Source organism: Archocentrus centrarchus, unplaced genomic scaffold (genome assembly GCF_007364275.1).
Source record: "Archocentrus centrarchus isolate MPI-CPG fArcCen1 unplaced genomic scaffold, fArcCen1 scaffold_50_ctg1, whole genome shotgun sequence".
Lineage (NCBI taxonomy): Eukaryota > Metazoa > Chordata > Actinopteri > Cichliformes > Cichlidae > Archocentrus > Archocentrus centrarchus.
Window position 1 is genome coordinate 1,361,835 of NW_022060273.1, and position 21,605 is coordinate 1,383,439.

Here is a 21,605-nt window from a genome sequence, read left to right on the forward strand (position 1 = left end):
ATTTGTCTGTCAATTTCCCACTCCCTTCCCCTCAATCATAAACAAGACTTGGGGATCAACTTCTTCGTGACCTGGAGTGGGCACTCCACTCTTTTCCAGCTAAGGACCATGGCCTGAGGCTTAGAGGTGTTAATTCTCATACCTGCCTCTTCTCACTTGGCTGGGAACCACTCCAGTGCGAGCTGGAGGCCACCGCCCGATAAAGCCAACAGTACAAAGTCATCGACAAAAAGCAAAGATGAGATTCTAAAGCCACCAAGATGGAAGCCTTCCACCTCTTGGCTATGCCAATAAAATTTGTCCATAAAAATTATAAACAGAATTAGTGGCAAAGGGCAGCCCCGGCAGAGTCTAACACCCACCAGAAATGAGTCCGCCTTAGTACCAACAATGTTGACCAAGCTCTCGCTGCAGCAGTACAGGGAACTAATGACCAGAGACCTCATACTCCTGCAGCATCCCCCACAGGATTCCCTGAGGGATGTGTTTTAATGCCTTCTCCATGTTCACAACGCACTTGTAGACTGGATGTGCAAACTCCCACACATACTTATATATACTCAAGAGGATAAAGAGCTGGTCCAGCGTTCCACAACGAGGACAAAAACCACATTGTTCCTCTTGAATCTGAGCTTTGACTAACGGACTTATTCCCCTTTCCAACACCCTGGCACAGACATTCCCAGGGAGTGTGATCCCCTGATAGTTGGAACACACCTTTCTTAAAGATGGGGTCCACCACCCTAGTCCGCCAATCCAGAGGCACCTTTCCAGATCTCCATGCGATGTTGCAGAGGCATGTCTTACCAAGGCAGCCCTGAAACATCCAGAGCCTTCAGGAACCCAGGGCGAATCTCATCTACCCCAGGTGCCCTGCTTCCAAAGAGTTGTTTAACTACCTCAGTGACCTCATCCCCATACTCTGCTTCCTCTACAGAAGGTCAGTGGGATTCAGGAGGTCCTCAAAGTATTCCTTATACCACCTGACTATATCTTTAGTTGAAGTCAGCAGCACCCCACCCACACTATACACAGTCTGAGTAGAGCACTACCTGAGTCACCTGAAAGTTTTTTTCCCATGGCCTCACCAAATTCCTCCCACACCCAAGTTTTTCTTTCACCCACCACCTAAGCCGCATTCCACTTGACCCATGGCTGGCACCCATCAGCTGCCTCCAAATCTGTAGTCCCACAGGCTAACCAAGCCTGATAGGACTCCTTCAGCTTGATGGCTCGCTTCACTTCTGTAACCCACCATCTGGCTCAGGGATTACCACCATGACAGGCACCAACCACTTTGTAGCTGCAGCTCCGTGCAGCATCCTCAACAATGGAGGTGAAAAACCATGTCCATTCAGATTCAATGTCCTCAGCCTCCCTTGGAATGCTGTTGAAGTTCTGTCAGCGGTGGGAGTTGAAGATCTCACGTACTGGGGTCTCTGCCAGGCATTCCCAGTGCACCCTCACTATACGCTTAGGTGCACCAGGTCCATTCAGCACCCCCATCACCTGATACAATTCACCACCAGGTGGTGATCAGTTGACAGCTCAGCTCCTGTCTTTATCCGAGTGTCCAGAACATACAACCATAGAGGTGATGATACAATTACAAAATTGATCATCAACCTGCGACCTAGGGTGTCCCGGTGCCACATGCATTTATGGACATCCATATGTTCAAACATGGTGTTTGTTATGCAGGGAAATGACCCTCTCGTCCACTGGTAAAAAAACTTCAATGTGTAGGCAGCATGCCGTAGGGATCAAGAATTACAGAATAAAACAGTAATAGCATGTGTTGAGGTGAGCCCAACTATATCTAGCCAGTATCTCACAAACTCACGCACTAACTCAGGCTTCTTCCGAACCAGAGAGGTGATGTTCCATGTTCCAGTAGCCAGTAATGATAGCTATGGATTGGTCCGCCAGGGCCTGACACCGTGTGTATGTGTAAATTATTATTGTAATGCAGAATAAAAATGTCTCTCCTTTCTAAGAAAATTTACAATTGAGCTTAGCACCATGTTGTACCTTGATTAGACAAAGTCTAGCTCCATCCAAATTATGTACATTTAGTTGGAATTACAACTCAGTCAGTGAGAAATCCAGCCTTTAGTCAGGTGGAATCATATCACTAGCTTTTGAATATTCTCTTGTCAATAACTTGTGGCTCAAAATGTATTAATTCAAAAAATCTGGTGCAAACAAATGTAACCCATGCAGGAAGTGGCATTTACATGCTCCTCTTATCCTTCTGCCCTACTCTAGAGTGGGGATGGGCATGCACATGTAGCACATGTAAATCTGCCTAGTGATATACACACACTGCATTTCATTTTTTCTTTTTTTTCCCCCAAAATAAACATTTCAAAAATGAAAATGAAGCCAAATCATAACTTCAAATAAAGCTGGACACCTACAGAAAATTTATGAATTTGGAAATTTCAGGGTTTCTTCAGTGTGAATTCTTAGCAACTGATGACGGAGAATCAGAAGTGACAAACTATAATTGCCTTGAAATGTGAGATGGAGATTATTTTGAATCATTTCTTTGCTTGCTGACCAAGTACAAAAAAGACATATTGTATCAGGCTATGTCCAGTGAAGAGGGCTGCTAAGAGGTAGCAATAAACTACCCCATTTCAGGCCTGACAATTGGAATGAATTTATGTTTTCCTAAGAATATACTGGCTAAAAGCTTGCTTGGTGGCAGTCTAAGTAACTACTCTCTTTCAAGCTTTATTTGATGTCTTTGGTCTTCTCTGCTCACTGCTTCTTTCTTTCCTTTCTTTCTTGATATAAAGCAATGTCTATAGCCAGACACTCCATGTGCCTGTCTAATATAGCTGGGTGTGCGACTACGCACTGTGGTGGATAGGCAGAGCAATGGTCCTTGATTAGCCATATCCAAGAATATATCCATTCATCAATTATTAAATTCCTTAAGTTAAAAGCAACACATTTAATCACCATAAATCCATAAGTAGAATGACTGGAATACAGTTTGAGTAGGAAAAATTAGCTTTTAGAAGAATGCTGACCTTTCAGTAGCAATACTGTAAAGTCACAATTCCTCCACTGTGAAGGTGTTAACATCAGTTACATTTACATTTAAATCAAACCAAGAATACACGAGGAGGTGTTTCAAGAAGAGGACAGCCAAGTTAAACTCTATTAATTTCTGTGTACCAAATGATGGTAATTTTGCACAACAAATATCCCCAAGGCCACTCTGAAAGAAGCTAAAGTCCAGAGCAATTCCTTAACTCGTCAACAGTTTGATTTAAAAAGCAACTGGAGGGGGTTAGCAATTTACAACCAGTCAGATGTGGTTTTGATGCTAAATATTTTTGTGTTGATGCATGATCAAGGGAAGATGAAAGACTGTGACTTTGTAATGGTGACCTCCCGAGAGAGTGCTAGCCCAATGCTATGTCAGCCTTGATTCATCTAAGTATGTAATTTTAGATGCACATCTTTCACCAATTGTAGATTATTATCAGAAGAATGTGATTCCATGTTATGTATTGTTGATTGCATTTCAGAAAAAAAGATGCAGTCTGAAGGGTGTCATCAAAAGATGGAATTGCTGCAATCTGCACTCACCAGGATGCCATTAATAAATGCTTCCTTCATGGCTCGCGTTTTCTATTTCCCTTCCTTTTTTCTCCTCTTTAGGGACTTTTCTTCCTTTAGATGACATCAAGAAGCATGCATAATTAGCATCCATCCCCTTCCTGTAGGCTTCATTCATGTTTTACTTACTGATGGTCTCCTTAATTGATACATGTGGCCATTCTGATGATTGAACGTCTAAAAATGAAATAGGCATTGTGACAGATTAGTATATATGCCTCGTGTGGACCAGATCATTTGAATGAAAAACACCAAATAAGAATACGTGCTAGAAGCGATAATCACAGCGAAAACATTATCACAGAAATGCAAATACAGCTCTCATCAAAACAATGTGATTACATCTAAAAGGAGATATTCGCTGCCTTTTTCTTTGTCTGTTTGTGCAACTCTAATGACATCTGTTTTTTACACCGTGCATACATCCTGCCATTATGCCTGATTGCAGGTCCGAAGAAAAGAGGAAATCAGAACAACATCTTATCTGCCCTATTTTTCGCTCAGCTACCTTATTTCTTTGCTTGTTTTCCACTAGCTTACTAGAAAGCATACATGTGCCTCTATGCAAATTTGGAAAATGATGGTGCTGTAAGATGCGGGTTCTTTCAGTTTGTGTTGGATTCTTTAATGGAACCTGCCCTGAAAATCGTATAAGTTCTGTATTCTGTTGCAGCACTATATCATTTTCTAGTGTGTTATGGTGAAAAGATTCAGCCTTCAAGTCTGAATAGCTTTAGCTATTGTTAAGCAAAAAACCTGTAAAGGATTTCATTTCAGAGTCTATTTTTTTTTTTTTTTAAGTTTTATGTTTTATTTTTTCTCTATTTCCGAGTTGTAATAGAAAGTCTGACCTAATGGTGCAAGTAATTCCATCCATGCAATTATTTGTTATTGCTTATAGGTATTTTTAAGAATCAGCATTTCAAGACATAAGAAAATTCATTCTAATTATGTCCAGTGGTTTATATGCTTTTATGGGAATGCATTCTAAAAAGTAAACCTCAGTGAAACAAACAGGACAGATAATTCTTGAGTTTTTCACAAACCTTTAGATTTCTTTCTTTCTTTCTTTCTTTCTTTCTTTCTTTCTTTCTTTCTTTCTTTCTTTCTTTCTTTCTTTTAAATGTTATTTTATTTTATTCGTGTACACATTTATTTATGTATTGTGCAGTTATAGTAAGCATAATGTTAATGTTGTGCAGAGTATGTATGCATTAGGGTCATAATCATTATTCAAATATACTCAAAATGGCTCCCATCAATAAAGAGATATAAACAAACATGCTGTTGTACTACAACAGGCAACCACACACTCCTTGTATGAAATAATCATTGTCAAGGTTAAAAATATTCTTAGCTAAAATTAACTGTTATTCCTCCTACTACAGTAGTATTAGTACTACAATGTGAATTGCTTGTCCAGGTTGTGTTGATGTAGCCCAGCAAAAGCTTGTGTTCATCAGATGTGGGTATACTGTCAATGCCAGGCACTGTGCTTTCTGTTTTATAGCTTTGAAATGTATGAAAAACTTGAAGAGAAGCACATTCTGCTCTCTAGCTTGTATAAAGATCCACTAATGTTTTTATCATTTGTTAACAGGCTAGTTATTGTAATACTATAGTAATGACCACATCAGTATTGAACACTTTACTTCAGCTAGTGTATACAGTACATTAAAAGGTAATGTTTTACTAAGAAATGTCAGTACTGTCCTGGAATAAAAGCAAACAATTTTGGTGAAAACAAACAAAATTAGATTGCATCTGTCAGAAAATTAATTGGCCAAAGATTTCATGAAAGAATATGAAACAAAGTGCTTACTTTCAGCTTTAAATCAATGGGCTTTACAATTTTGCATTAACTAGTTTAACAGTTGCAGCCATTGTTATACGTAGTCCCCGTTTTTCAGAAGCTCAAAAATAACTGGACAAATTAACATACTTTGAAATATTAAGATTGTTTTTAATAAATGAATGAACATTTTTTCAGTCTGAAGTCACAAAATGTAGTGTTTCCTCCCTTGAGATATTCTGCCAGACCTTTACTTCAGCCACTTTTATTTGCTACTGGTTTGTGGGTCTTTGCCTTTTGCCTTAAGTAACTTAAGCATGCTCTATTGGGTTGAGATCAGGTGACTGATCTGGCCATTGAAGGATATCAAATTTCTTTGTCTTGATAAACCCTTGGAATGCTTTTGCAGTATTCTTTGAATCATTATCTATTTGTGCTGCACTGCCCAATCAATCAGAATTCATCCTGCTATTTGTATCAGCAGTCATATCAATACTAGCGAACTGGGTTCCACTAGCATCCCTGCATGCCCATGCATAAATGGGCATGTATGGCCCATACAGCTGAAAGTCTGCACTTAGTCTGCACTGAGGTAATAATAGGCCAATTTCTAACCTACCTTTGATTTCTAAAATTCTTGACAGTGTAGTTGTAAAACATCTAACTGATCATCTGCAGAGGAATGCTTTATTTGAAGAGTTTCAGTCAGGTTTCAGAATTCATCACAGTACAGAGACAGCACTAGTAAAGTTACAAAGCATCTTGTGGCCTCTGACAGTGGACTAATCTGTGCTTGTCCTGCTAGACCTCAGTGCAGCATTCAATGATTTGCTTATCACAATCATTTTATAACAGAGATTAGAACACACCATAAGTATTAGAGGTACTGTAGAGCAGTGGTTTGAATCCTATCTATCAAATAGATTTCAATTTGTTCTTCAGTACCTCGTTCTTCACACACTATGGTTAATTGTGGAATTCCACAGGGTTCTGTGCTAGGACCACTTCTATTTACATTATACATGCTTCCCTTAGGGAGTATTATTAGAAGGCGTAGCTTACTTTTTCAGTGCTATGCAGATTATACCCAGCTTCATCTATTCATGAAGCCAGATGACACACACCAATTACCTAAACTGCAGAAATGTCTTAAAGACATAAAGGCCTGGATGACCTCTAATTTCCTGCTTCTAAATTCAGATAAAACTGAGGTTATTGAGGTTAAATCTTAGAAAAATGGCATCTAACCAGATATGTAATCTGGATGGCATTTTTCTCAGTCTTCAGTAACACTGTAAGAAATCTTGGAGTCATTTTTGACCAGGATATGGCTTTCAGTGCATAAAGTGCCTTGCGAAAGTATTCGGCCCCCTTGAACTTTTCAACCTTTTGCCACATTTCAGGCTTCAAACATAAAGATATAAAATTTTAATTTTTTGTGAAGAATCATCAACAACAAGTGGGACACAATTGTGAAGTGGAATGAAATTTATTGGATGTGTCAAACTTTTTTAACAAATAAAAAACTGAAAAGTGGGGCGTGCAATATTTTTCGGCCCCTTTACTTTCAGTGCAGCAAACTCACTCCAGAAGTTCAATGAGGATATCTGAATGATCCAGATGACTTTAAGGTTTTACTATTTGTTTTTAAGGGATTGCATGGGTTAGCCCCTTCTTACGTCTCTGATCTTTTATGTTTGCACATTCCCACTAGATCCCTGAGGTCTGCTTAGCAAATGCTCCTAACTGTCCCGAGGTAAAGATTAAAGCACATCGGGATGGGGCCTTTGCAGCTGTTGCTCCGAAACTGTGGAACAAACTGCCCTTTCATATCAGGACCTCTCCAACAGCTGACACTTTTAAAACTCTTTTGAAAACCCATTTTTATTCTCTGGCTTTTAAATCAGGCTGAGTCCTGGGTACATTATTGGTGTTCACATTATTTTATGTCACCTGTCTTAACTGTCATTTTATCTTATGTTTTATGTTATTTTATTTATTTTAAATGTACAGCCCTTTGATCAACTGCTGTTGTTTTAAAGGTGCTATAGAAATAAACTTGACTTGACTAGTTATCTGGCTGTCTTCCACCCTGTGTTTTTTGCCCCGTCTCTCTCTGCTCTCTTCTCTTTGTCCTTACCACCAACCGGTTGTGGTGGATGGCTATCCTTCCCTAAGCTTGGATGTGCTGGAGGTTCCTCCCTGTTGAGAGGGAATTTTTCCTTCCCACTGTCACCAAGTGCTTGCTCATAGTCTGATTGTTGAGGTTTTCCCTGTATTATGTTATGGTCTTTATTTTACAATATATAGTACCTTGAGACGACAGTGAGAAAGCCCAGGTGACGCATTAATAAGATGTTTGCACACTTTGGATAGAAAGTGTTGGTGTCAGTGTTTATTAATTTTGTCTAATAAACCATGAAAATAAATTAAAGAATTGCCAAAAAATAATTATCCCAGAAAAACATTTTAGAGTCTTGTGAAAATCTTCTGTGCTTGAATGCTACTTTATGACACATAAAATAAAATGCTTTATTTTGTAGGTGATGTTGATAGTAGATAATAGCATTTATTGAAAAAGCAACTCTGTGTACCTGCATACTGCAGTTGAACCAGCAGAACTTCTCTCTGAAGAGGAAGAGTATGATGCTGCTGTCCCACATCAGCCCAGAGACCATTGAAGAGATCAACCTTAATGATGAAGCAGAAGAGAGTGAAGACCTAGATGCATCAAGCAACATTTGCCTCTCTCCCCAGTGCCACACCACCATCTCAGGTACGAGCCTCCTCCAGTCATATAATGTATGTCACAAGCGTCCATACACTTTATACAAATTGTATTAACAGACTTAGTCTTACAGAAACAGCATTCATTCATTCACCAAACAGACTGCAGTGGCAAAACCTTTATTTACACACAAGAATACATTTACTGGTCACAAGGAAAGCTATTCAGCCATTGAAAACAGTAACATATTTTAATGTTTACTCATTAATTAACTGCTGGCAGTGATATGTTACTGCATTCCTATTTGTCTCGGAAAAAACACATTTTTAACACAGACTTTGGGTTAGAACATCGATAAATGAAGAGAGAGGAAGAAGAGGGAAAGTTTAGTTTGGATCTTGAGATTTATGTTCTACACGAAATTCATATTTTTAGAAGGATTTCACTCAGTCTTTGCACATGGCAAATACTTTTAGTGTCTCACACATTTTAATAGATGAAAATCCCATACTCTGAATTATTGAAGTCAGGATTATCCATGGATTTTCTTAATCAATCCAAGTAAAATTTCTGGCGGGGCTGGAGCCTACCTCAACTGTAATAGGGTGAGAGGCGGGATGCCAGTCCATCACAGTGTTATATCTAGCTTAATATTTTTAATCAAATATTATACTTGCTACATTTACAAATGAAATTAAAATAATATTTACACTTATAAAGAGAAAAAAGCATTTTGTCTGATAATCTGTACACTGCATATGCATGAATTAATTGGTAGCTCCAGATGCTGAGTGAGTTTTAAACTGTCTGAAGTACAGTGCTGCTGATTTACTTTTCCTTCTCCCCCAGCTGCCTCTGGGTAATGTCATGGTCAGTTCCTTTAGTCATCCAGTAATTATACCTTGGGTGATAATGGATTCATACTCGATGATTCTTTTCCCATCATGTTGTACAAGGCTGTTGGCATTAAAAGGGAGAGATAATCATGTCATTTGCAAATGATACACTGTGATACAGGAGATACCAAAATAAGTTGACTTTCTTGAAGATTGTGGGCTTATTATCTTGAAAATTCATAATTGCATGTTAATGGACAGCTAGTCAAAGCAGTTCCTATGATGAAACACTTGGGATACTTTGAGTACAGGCTTCATTTTTTAACATATGTTGATTTCAGGAAAATATAGAAGTTTTCTTGTAGATTCTGAGCTATGTACATCACACAGGTGAGGCCCTGCTGATGTGTTCATCCTGGTAACTGTTCATTTGTTCAAACAATTTTTAGTATTTCACTCGAGAATTCTGTGACACAAAATACTTATTCTACTTACCAAAGGGCAATCCATCCATCCTCGAAACAGCTTTAGGTGTCAGCGACCTTCTTCTGCTTAAGTACCCTGTTTAAATGTCTCAGACTGCTCCTGCTGTGAGCTGTTTGTATTAACAGATCTTTAGAGTAGTTCAAGAATATTTCAGTTTTGTCATATTTTTGCACATACAGTATTTAACAGATTTATTAGACCACCACAGCTGCACCACAGGTTTATGCCACAGCTGCCCCAAATTAATTGGTCATTACCAAAATAATTTTTTATGCTTTTCTGATGGTTATCCAGTATGTGCAAGCTCTTTAATCAAAATGATATTTTAATGCTAAAATATAATCATTGTGATACATGAAATTTAAAATTGACAGTTTTACAAAAAGCTGGAAAAAGCATGTGACAGTTATTTACTTGCATTTGATTGAATGTGATGCTTGATTAATTTCTGACTTGTCAGAGAAGTCCAGAGTGCCAGTGTAAAAACCTTTTGTATTTGTCTAATAAATAATAATATAAGTTTCAGTTTTACAAACATTTTTGACAGATTTCAAAAATATTTGTGTTTTCTTGCTTTCATGACAGGTGATCGAATACATTTGTTAAACACTGTCAATAAACAAAAATTTAAAAAAAAAAGAGAAAACAAAGCCAGAAGGAATGAATTACTTGTTTAATCATTCTGTTATATGAAAAAATAGAAACAAGTGTTAGAATTCTTTGACACTGATATTTCAAAATTTGAAAGCTGATTGCACAACGCTTGAAGTTCTAATGTTTTCTTTCAGGCAATCAGTGTTTCACAGATGTGGTGTACTACATATTGCATGTTCTCATTTTAAGCACTAAACACAGGCTGACTACTAATACAGAGCCAGGTTAACACTGAGGAGAAGAGATCTTTCTAGGAATGAGAGGAATTTGTAACAACAACTCTGCTGTTTGACAATTAACGGTAGTGACGCTGAAGTTGGTGGTACAAACTGCCTTTTAGTTTGGTGAATCTGGTTAGGTTAATACAGTTCCCCAAACTCAGATGTTAAAAATATTTACATAGTACCTGAAAGTAAAATCCTCTTTCTCAGCAAGTTAGCCTGTAGAATTTCACATTTGTTTTTCTAAGGGTGTACAGTAATGTGTGTCATAATATTTTTTAACTGTGCTGCTTTTTTTTTAGAGCTGCAAAGTAAGTTGGAAATGACACTTAAGGATAAAAATCAAGCAATCTCTGACCTTGAGGCAGTAAGAGAACAACTGAGGGAAACTAAGGAGGAAGTAAGTTTAAATTTGTTGAGTTTTTTTTAATATTTGTTTAGCCTTATTGCTACTCAAGCCAGCAAGGATGTAAATTCAGGTTCCCAGTTATTGCTGGTAAATGTAACATTTCTATTACCTGTGCAGAATTTAGCTCTGCTGTGACTCAACAATATAATAACAGTGTGATAGCAGTGATACATTAGCATGGAGGACAGAAAGGGATCTACACTGTCTATGTAGCTGCACTTTACACGGCACAGGTATGCTTTGGAAGGGCAACAGTTTTTTGATGTCATGTGCAATCATATTTTTTTGCTTTGATACAGTTAAAAGGCTCAACTCAGTTATGCACTGTAACACAACTGTTGGGATTAGCCATGTTATGCATCGAAACTGCTAATCAGAACAGACCACCAGTTAGTTAATGGAGAGTTTTCATGTAAACAAAGGTTATATTCACAAAAATCATTTTGACATCTGCATTGTTTACTCCATGTTTACTTGTTAAGACGTCATCGTCCCTGCTTTGCTTTAAACCATCAATTTGCAGAAGTGCTGATCATGTCCATGGTATGTCTCACAGGTTTAAATGTGTTTTTCTCTCCCTTATTAAATATAACTTCTGTGTTGTAGGCCTCTCTCATTGTTGTATAAGCGCTTTGAGTGCTCATATCTGAGTAGAAAAGCGCTATATAAGAACTAGTCCATTTACCATTTACCATTTACCATCCCAGTTAACATAATGGCTGCATTTATTTTTGATGCGATGAATCAATAAAACTTCAGGTTAATGTAAAAGTATGACTGATCCAGTTATGAGCTACATTTGAGTTATATTTCAGTCGCGTATGTAAACTATAAATTTGGGGGCAGCTGCGCCTCAGGAGGTAGAGCAGGTCATCTACTAATCAGAAGGTTGGTAGCTCGATACCCGCTTCCTCCGTGTGTTGAAGCAATATTGGGCAAGATGCTGAATCCAGAGTTGCCCCCAATACATCCATTGGAGAGTGTGTGTGTGTGTGTGTGTGTGGGTGTGAGAGAGAGAGAGAGAGAGAGAGAGATAAAAGTGCTTAGGTATAGATAAAAAGCACTGTATGAATGTGTGTGTTTAACTGAGTGAATGAGACTTGTAGTAGAAAGTGCTTTGAGTGCTCAAATTGAGTAGAAAGGCACTATGTAAGTACCAGTCAATTTACCATTTACTTACTGTACCATCTCCACAGCAGTTACTTTAAAACAGAAATGATGAAACATGTCATATTTTTACTTTGTGGTGTGTCTTTTACCCTGTCCCTTGCTACATTTGCAGCTGCTGAAGGAGAAACATGATAACACTGTTCTGATTGCGGAGACACTGCGGCAAAAGAAGCTGCTGGGGAAATATCACAGAGGTTAGAGAGGTGCATAGTAATAGCAACTAGTTTATTAATAAAATGCTAGTCAATAATCTACTGTGTAAAAACAAGATGTGTGTGACATGAGTATAATTTGATTAAATACAAAAAGTGCCATGATTAATTGATTGCTGATACATTGTAAGTAAAATGTATTTATAAAGCACATTTACATACAAATTTGAAAACTTATAAATCCATGTTTTACTTTCAATAAAACATAGAAAACATATCAAAAGTTTAAATTGAGAAAATGTACAATTTTAAGAAAAATATTATCTGCTTTTGGATTTGATGGTAAAAAGCACATCTCAGAAAAGTTGGGACTGGACAATGTTTGTCACAGGCTGTAATCATCTGGGAACTGAGGAGACCAGTTGCTTGACTTTTGTGAAAGCAATGTTGCCCCATTCCTGTCTGCACTGTAAACCCAGATTTTGATTCGACTTAAAAATATTGAGTTCATTTTACTTAAAATTGCCCAGTATGTGAACATTAATGTTGAGTAAGCTGAACTGTTTCATGTCCTTTTTTATTGTAATAGTGTTTTTAAGTCCAATCAACAGCTCCTACTGAAATAAACTGAGTTTATATTACTTAAATATCTGTCATTTTGCCACATTACATGTTAATGCTGAGTAGACTGTACTTTTTGATGGTCTATCTTATTGTAATTATGTGTTTGAGTTCAAACAACTTAATATCATCAGGTTTTGCACCTGCTAAAAATCTAGTTGATACCAGTTTTAACAGACAAGCTTAATGAGCAGCTGCATGGTGGCGTCGTGGTTAGCACTGCTACCTCACACCTAAAATGACACTGGGTTCAATTCCACCTTGGCCCCAGCCTCTTGCTGTGTGGAGTTTGAAGGAGTAGATATTTGGTCTTTTTGTTTGTTAGATTAGATGTTAGATTCAACTCATTGTGCACACAACGAAATGATCGTCCCGTCTCACTCATCCAGAGACGAGCATCTGCAGTTATGCAGCCAGAGACTGGCGCTACCGTTAGGCAATGTGGTTTTAGTGTCTTGCCCAAGAACGCAACGCAGGGAACCTGCAACCTTCTGGCTGCAAGGCAAGCGCCTACCCACTGTGCCACTGCCACTTCTTTTTTTTTGTTCACCCTCTGGTTCTCTACTGGTTTTGTGCAGTTTTTTATTGTTCCATGGACAAATGTTATTTGTAAATGTTAATGTACCAGTGTTCAGCAGGGCTGAGTTTTATCATGTTTGTTTTTTTTATAAATTTAAACAGACAGTTCAACATCGTAAAAAATATGATTGCTCCAGGCAGCATGGTGGTGTGGTGGTTAGCACTGCTGTCTCACGACTAGGCTAGCTATCTAATAACCTGGGTTCGATTCCACCTTCTCCCGGGCAGAGTTTGCATGTTCTCTCCGTGTCTGTGTGGCTCTGAAGACATGTAGTCAATGGGGTTAGGTTAATTGGTCACTCTGAATTGCCCACAGGTGTGAATGGTTGGCTGTCTGTGTTAGCCCTGCAACAGGTTAGCAACCTGTATGTGGTGTACCCTGTGTCTCACCTTATGTCAGCTGAGATGGGATAAGCCCCCCAAAAGGATAGGGGATGAGGTTGGATGGAAAAATATATGTGATGATTGATTAAAGGGCATATTTTAATTTGTCTGAACTATAAAAGATAAGTTTGGTCAATTAGAACATACAATTTAGTTCAATTGGTAATGGAGTAGTGCTTACTTAACAAGCTGAGTTAAATAAATGGGTGGTGAATGATTGCTTAAACTAAGTATCTTCAGTTACTGAAACTTTGACATTAGTACATTCAACTTAAATCTTTCATCCCATTCTAAAAGGGCCTCAAATACATTGAACATAGTCCACTGCACTTATTCAACTGATGCTCATTACTTAAAAAATTTAAGGCAACGAGTTACCTTGTTTTTTTTTTAAGTAGATTCAACTTATCCGGGTTTACAGTGTGTTCATTGGTCCTTGGTCTTTTATGTTTGTTAGTTTTTTTGTTTTCACTTGCTGAACTGCAGGCAGGCCAGTTCAGTACCTGCTACTATAAGCCCTGCTGTTGGAATAGGTGCAGTATGCATTCAGCATTGTCTCGCTGAAAGACCTTCCCTGAAAAAGACGTCTGGATGGGAGCATATGTTGCTCTAAACCCCGTATATACCTTTCAGCACTAACGGTGTCTTTCCAGATCTGCCGATTCCATATGTAGTGATGTACGCCCATACCATCAGGCCTTCAAAGTGAGTGCTAATAACAGATAAAACGGTCCTCTACCTCTTTAGGCCAGAGGATGTGATGTCCATGTTTTCCAGAAATAATCTCAAATTTCAATTTGTCTGACCACGGAACACTTTCCACTTTGCCTTAGTCCCCTTTAAACGAGCTCAGGGAAGACAGCAGTGTTTCTGGATCATGTTCACAGATGGCTTCTTTTTTTGCATGATAGAACTTGAACCTGATTTTGTGGATGGTGCAGTATTCACAGACAGTGATTTCTGGAAGTGTTCCTGAGCTCATGCAGTGATTTCCAGGACAGAATCATGGCATTTCTTAATGCAGCACTGTCTGAGCTCCTTGGATGATATTATGTACTGTAAATGATGAGATATTCACAGGCTTCACAACTGTAAGTTGAAGAACTTTATTCTGAAATATGTAGCAACAGGGTATTTTATTTATTTATTTATTTTTTGCAGACTGGTTAACCTTTGGCAAGCCTTACTTCTCAGAAACTCTGCCTCTCTGAGATGCTCTTTTTATGCCCAAACAAGTTACTGACCTGTTGAAAATCAACCTAATTAGTTGCAAAATGTTCTTTCAGCTCTTTCTTTAGTACCTCTTACTTTTCTGGCCTTTTGCTGCACCATTCTAATGTTTTTGAGACGTGTTACTGCTAAATTCAATATTCTTCTTAAAATAGTTAATTTTCTCAGTTCAATCAAGTTATGTTTTCTATATTCTGTTGTGAAAAAATATGGGTTCATAAGATTAGGAAATCATTACACTGTTTTTATTTACATTTTACACTGCATCCCGACTTTTTTTTGGAACTGGGGTTGTATAAAAGAATAACAGCATTTGTCTGATAAAAGTATAAACCTCTCCCTGCGTAAATCTTTTTCTAGTGTCTCAGTTAGCTGTAGGGGAATATGAAACGTTACAGGACTCCTTGAACCTGGAGCGAGACCTAAGGACAGAGGCAGAAAATTTTGCCAGAGCCGTAAGTTTGTTTTTTTGTTTTTGAATTACAGCAGCCTTAATTTTATTCTGCAGGTGCAGTGTGCATTGACTCTGATTTGACTCTTATATGTTGGCCTATGTTGTTTTCCTTGTGGTCTTTTCCCAGATGGTGGTCAAGGAAAACAATCTGAAGAGACAGAGTCAGATCCTGATGCAGAACTCATCACCCAGTCAGACTCTCCAGGATGCCCTCAGCGAGGTGACCAGACTGACAGAAGAATTGGAGACACAAAGGCTGGAGCACCAAAACCAGGTCTGTGTACCCAACTCCAATATAGTATTGAGAGTACTGAAAAAGTTTTGGATGTTTACAGTCTTCAAGCATATGGGAGCTGAGAGCAGTACAGCTACACAACCCTACCAGAGTTCAGTACGTTGTCAGTACAAACGATGGCAGTGAGAAACAGTTTTAAATAGCTCTGTGTAGCATTATTATCACTTTGAACTTCAAATCAATCTATTGACCTTGAAGGAGAGGTCAGAGGTCAAATGTGACATATTTTAAATCTTCAGTGCTTTCTATATGTTGACCACACACACCACACCTGTAAGAACCATAGTTTCAACCAATAAATCATTGAGTTGACCTTGAAGACCTTTGTGGATGTAAGGTGAAGTGCTGGCTAGAAAAAAGTAATTTTGTGATTTAAGTAAATAAATTAGACATATTTCAGTAGTAAGCAATTTGCTGTATTTATTTTTCTTTGAGTTCTTTATGAAGTGTAGGTTGTTGCATAATGAAACTAACTGAGAGATGTGAACTGAAATAAGGGTTCCACTGATACTCACGGCTCATACTAAATGTTACAGTGAGTGTAACTGTTTCACAGCTGTGTGACTGCATTGTGTGACCTGTTTATAGGCCAGGGTTTTTTTTTCTATCTGGGGAAACAATGGATTGATGGACCTCCATTGACGAGAAGAGATTCCATAGTTCCAGTTAACCTTTTATAGCGCACTCACTGAAATACTTGGAAATTCAAAATTTCAGCCTTAGAGTTATTGGAGGACATAACAAGAATTAATTACTTTTGTGACATTTTTCAAAATGCTTCATTTTCATGTAGAAAATCAAGGACAATGAAGTTTCTATATTTGGTTCTTTGTCCATAAGTGGTAAAAAATTTTCAAGAATTGTACAAAAACCCACATATAATGAAAAAACATGTATTTTAGAACATTATAACAGATTCATTAAAAGATCATTTTAAGAACATTATAATGTACACATTATGACAAACTTAGGCCACTGCTTCAGGACCACATGTTTCTCAACCTCACTGAGGCACAAAATCGGCATCATATATAAAGTGTGTGGAAATTTACACTATACACTTTCTAGTGTATGGTATATATATTCTAGTATCTTGCTACATTTTATCTATATTTTGTTACTTTTACATATTTATTGACTATATTTTATTAATCATTCCACCTCCATTTTACCCCAGTGTACTTTTTGATTATATTCTTGATTGTATTCCTTAAAATCATTCTGTTTGTATCTCCATCATGGACTATAGTGTAAGAATAGTCTTCAAAGCATTTCACTGCTAGTTGTACCCTGTATGACCATGCATGTGACAGATAAGCTTTAATTTGATTTGATTTGAATTACCAAAAGTAGTCGCTTGCCCTGTAAAAGGTTAACTAGATGGCGAGGAAACCTACGAGTTTGATGAGATTGTCCAGAGTTCTTTGAAGACTGAGCTTCGTTTCCATTCCATGGTGGGACGGATACCTGCGTGATCCCAGACTTTATTTTCACTTCAGGGTGTGGTAGGACAGACAACTAAACGAGCACAGATTGGGCCCCAACGATCAATCTGCTAGCAGACATTCATTTACACACTTGAATAAGAGACAGATTTTCTGTGGTGTTGCTTTTCATTATTGATGCTTACACCCTGGATTCCTGTTGTTCCTAGTGTCTCTGATATTGGCCTAGTGATTTTTGCTTTACTCTTATTAATTAATTGTGATCAGGGTTACAAAGGCTAATAGTAATAAATTGTTTACATGACTCCACTCTACACTCCCACAAAGTTTTATCAGAATTCATTCAAAATGTTTTGAGCTGTTGTGTTTAAAGACAGAATGACATACACACATGCAAATGCGACCAAAAACATAACCTCCAAGGCAACTATGTAATGAATAATCATATTTTGATCACATTTGCAAAACAAGGCAAAGTTAAAATTATTAACAGTATAAAGAATAATAGAAGTTACATATACATAAAAAATACAATTTGGAATACAGTGTTAAATATACATAAAACACAAAGTCAGTGTTAAATATAAAATAACTGGCTTTGCCTAGTTATTTTATAACTGGGCAACCCAGGATCTATCTTGTTTCTTGATACATAAGAACAGATTATGAAGAAAGTCAGAAATCACTTGGACAGTAATTCATTAACACATGAAACAGAAGAAAAGTATTACATACTGGATGCAAACCATCTCTGTAATTTACTTGTGTAATGTTTTTAATTCATATGCATCAAAACAAGACTTATTTAGCTAGTTAATTACATAGAGTGGAAATGCCTGGTGAATTATCATGGGCCATGGCAGTACAACCAAGGGGCCATGACCTGCCAGATTAATAATTAAAAGCAGCTGAATAGCCTCCACCTCCCTCCCATCTCCTCTGGCACTGATGGAAAACAATTAGAGCTGAGAGGGATCACTGATCTCTTCTGGTTCTGGGGTGGAGGTGAACCATACCCTTAATTTGAGGAACAATTAAAACACTGGTTAAGGAACTGGGGTTGGGGAGTGGATGACTGGATGTCAACTGGCAGCTGCCCAATGAGAATTATGAGAAATTATCACCACAGGAGCTGTAGCCATCACAGCCAACACTATGCTGCACACTGGCACTTTTTCAGCAGAAAAGTAGAACTGAAACACTTAGTTTTTTAAGGAATTTTCCACTTTTTTTCCTTTTATGGATATTAATTTCATAGGTTAGAAATAATTCACAAGTGTCTATATCTTCATTGAGGAGAGAAACAACTTCAGCTATTAGACATTTTGCTCAATGTCAAGCATCTTTGTCAAATGTAGGCCTAAATGAAAGCAGGAGAAAGAGCAGAATGTCCCAGAATGTAGACACTGGTGAAGATGGAGCACAAACAGCAAAGCATTGCAGGTGATGACCTCATGAAGCTAGTTGCAAGTAAAGCGTGTTATCAGAGGAGAGGTGGCTACTTTGAAGTATCAGAATCAGAATCAGAATCAGGTTTATTTTGGCCAAGTATGTTTACACACACAAGGAATTTGGTTCCGGTTGATGGTGTCTCTCTAGTATTATACAGTGTCCTATAATTTAACTTAAATGCTATACAATATACAATACACAATATACAATACACAATATACAATACAGGTCTGGGAAGGGAAGGTGCAGTGTAATTTAAGAATTACAATATCCAAAATCTAATAAATAATAAAATAAAATAAAGTGTGGTGTGCGTTGTAGTGTGACAACAAAGTTTGTAACATTAGGCAGTTGTGTAGAGATCAATGTTACTGATCAGCTGTTAATGAGTGTGATGGCATGAGGAAAGAAACTGTTTGAGTGTCTGGTGGTTTTTGTGTACAGTGATCTGTATCTCCTGCCTGAGGGAAGGAGCTGAAATAAAGTGTGTCCAGGGTGCGAGGAGTCTGAGATGATTTTCTTTGCCCGTTTCCTGGTTCTAGAAGTGAACAAGTCCTGAAGGTTTGGCAGAGGAGCACCAATGATTTTCTCAGCAGTTCTAATAGTTCTCTGCAGTCTGTTTCTGTCTTGTTTTGTTGCTGCTCCAAACCAGATTGTAATAGAAGAGCACAGGACAGGTTCAATAACCGCGGAGTAGAACTGCCTCAACAGCTCCTGCGGCAGACCGTAATTCCTCAGTTGGCGCAGAAAGTACATCCTCTGTTGGGCCTTTTTGAGGATGGAGCTGATGTTGAGCTCCCATTTCAGGTCCTGAGAGATGGTGGTTCCCAGAAACTTGAAGGTTTCCACATTCGTCACAGGGCTGTTGGTTATAGTGAGGGGAATCATTGATGAGGGGTGTCTTCTGAAGTCCACTGTCATCTCCACAGTCTTAAGCGTGTTTAACTCCAGGTTGTTCTGACTGCACCAGAGCACCAGCCGTTCAACCTCCCGCCGATATGCAGACTCGTCACCATCGTGTATGAGTCCGATGACTGTTGTGTCATCCGCAAACTTAACGAGTTTAACTGTCGGGTCTGTCGATGTGCAGTCGTTGGTGTAGAGGGAGAAGAGCAGTGGGGACAGGACACATCCTTGTGGAGCTCCAGTGCTGGTTGACAGTGTATCTGAAGTGATTTCCCTCAGCCTCACTTGCTGTGTTCTGTCTGTCAGGAAGCTGGTGATCCACTGACAGATGGCAGGAGGTACGGTGAGCTGAGAGAGTTTGGAGGAGAGGATATCGGGTTTTATGGTGTTAAACGCAGAGCTGAAGTCAACGAACAGGATCCTAGCATATGTCCCTGGGCTGTCAAGGTGTTGTAGGATGTAGTGCAGTCCCATGTTAACAGCATCATCCACTGACCTGTTTGCTCGGTAGGCAAACTGCAGGGGGTCCAGCAGGAGTCCTGTGACATTCTTCAGGTGAGCCAACACCAGACGTTCAAAGGACTTCATTACTACAGACGTCAGTGCGACAGGCCTTTAGTCATTTAATCCAGTGATGGAGGGTTTCTTTGGTACTGGAATGATGGTGGATTTTTTGAAACAGGAGGGGACTTCACACAGTTCTAAGGATTTGTTGAAGATCTGCGTGAAGACCGGAGCCAACTGGTCAGGTTTTGAGGCAGGAGGGGGAGACACCGTCTGGACCTGGTGCCTTCCTGATCTTTTGTCTCCTGAAAAGCTGGCTCACCTCCTTTTCATGTATTGTCATTCCAGTAGATTGACTGATAATAGTTTGATCAGGGAGAGAGGGTAAGGGTGTGAAGAGGGCAGTTGTTGTCTGGCTGGAGTGAGTGGGAGATGTAGACTTGTCTCTCTCAAACCTACAGTAGTAGCTGTTGAGATCATCAGCCAGGTCTTTGTTTGCTTCAGTAGGGGGTGGTGGACTCTTGTAGTTTGTGATGACTTTAAGGCCTTTCCACACTGATGCCGGGTCGTTGGCTGAGAACCTGTTTTTTAGTTTCTCTGTGTATGTTCTTTTCGCCCGTCTGATCTCTTTAGTCAGTGTGTTCCTGGCCTGCTTGTACAGGTCTCTGTCCCCACTTCTATAGGCGTCATCCTTATTCTGATGAAGCTGTTTTAACTTGGCGCTGAACCATGGTTTATTCTTACTGTATGTGCGAAAGGTCTTGGTTGGCACACACATATCTTCACAAAAACTGATGTAGGATGTCACAGTGTCAGTCAGTTCGTCCAGATTTTCAGTAGCAGCTTCAAAGACACTCCAATCGGTAGAGTCAAAACAGTCCTGCAGTTCTTGTTTTGCCTCCCTGGTCCATTTCTTCACAGTTTTGACAACAGGCTTTGCAGATTTTAGCTTTTGCCTGTATGTTGGAATGAGATGAACCAGGCAGTGATCAGAATGTCCCAAAGCTGCCCGGGGAACAGAGCGATATGAGTTTTTAAGTACTGTATAGCAGTGATCCAATGTATTATTTTCCCTGGTGGGAATATTAATATGCTGTTTATATTTTGGCAGTTCACGGTTTAATTTTGCTTTGTTAAAATCCCCAAGTATTATAAAAAGTGAGTCTGGGTGTTTCAGTTCCAGTACAGTTATTTGTTCAGCTAGAGTCTGTAGTGAATGACTCGTGTTTGCCTGAGGTGGGATGTAAACACCGACCAGGATAAAAGAGGAAAACTCCCACGGTGAATAAAAGGGTTTACAGTTTATGAATAATGATTCCAGGTTTGGGCTGCAGTATTTGTTCAGAATTGTGACATCTAAACACCAACCTTCGTTAATATAGAAGCAGATTCTGCTGCCTTTGGTTTTTCCCGAAAGCTCCGCCGTGCGATCCGCGCGGAGTAGATTGAAACCCGTCAGATGTAGTCCGCTGTCCGGGATGGATTCGCTGAGCCAAGTTTCAGTAAAACAGAGAGCAGCAGAATGTGCAAAGTCCTTATTTGTCCTGTTGAGTAGATGTAGTTCCTCCATTTTGTTGGGTAAGGAGCGGAGATTCGCCAGGTGAATGGATGGAAGCGCAGTTCGGAATCCCCGCTGTCGCAGCTTTACAAG

At 38.9% G+C, this 21,605-nt stretch overlaps 1 protein-coding gene across 1 annotated transcript in view; it reads left to right on the top strand.

Moving 5' to 3' along the window:
• shtn1 (shootin 1) overlaps nucleotides 1–21,605 on the top strand; it is a 75,732-nt gene that overhangs the window by 41,183 nt on the left and 12,944 nt on the right. Inside the window, exons 5-9 of the mRNA XM_030725256.1 lie at nucleotides 8,036–8,204; nucleotides 10,656–10,753; nucleotides 12,045–12,126; nucleotides 15,259–15,353; nucleotides 15,480–15,626. Of these exons, the coding sequence (XP_030581116.1) occupies nucleotides 8,036–8,204; nucleotides 10,656–10,753; nucleotides 12,045–12,126; nucleotides 15,259–15,353; nucleotides 15,480–15,626 (591 nt within the window). The remainder of the gene's footprint in view (nucleotides 1–8,035; nucleotides 8,205–10,655; nucleotides 10,754–12,044; nucleotides 12,127–15,258; nucleotides 15,354–15,479; nucleotides 15,627–21,605) is intronic.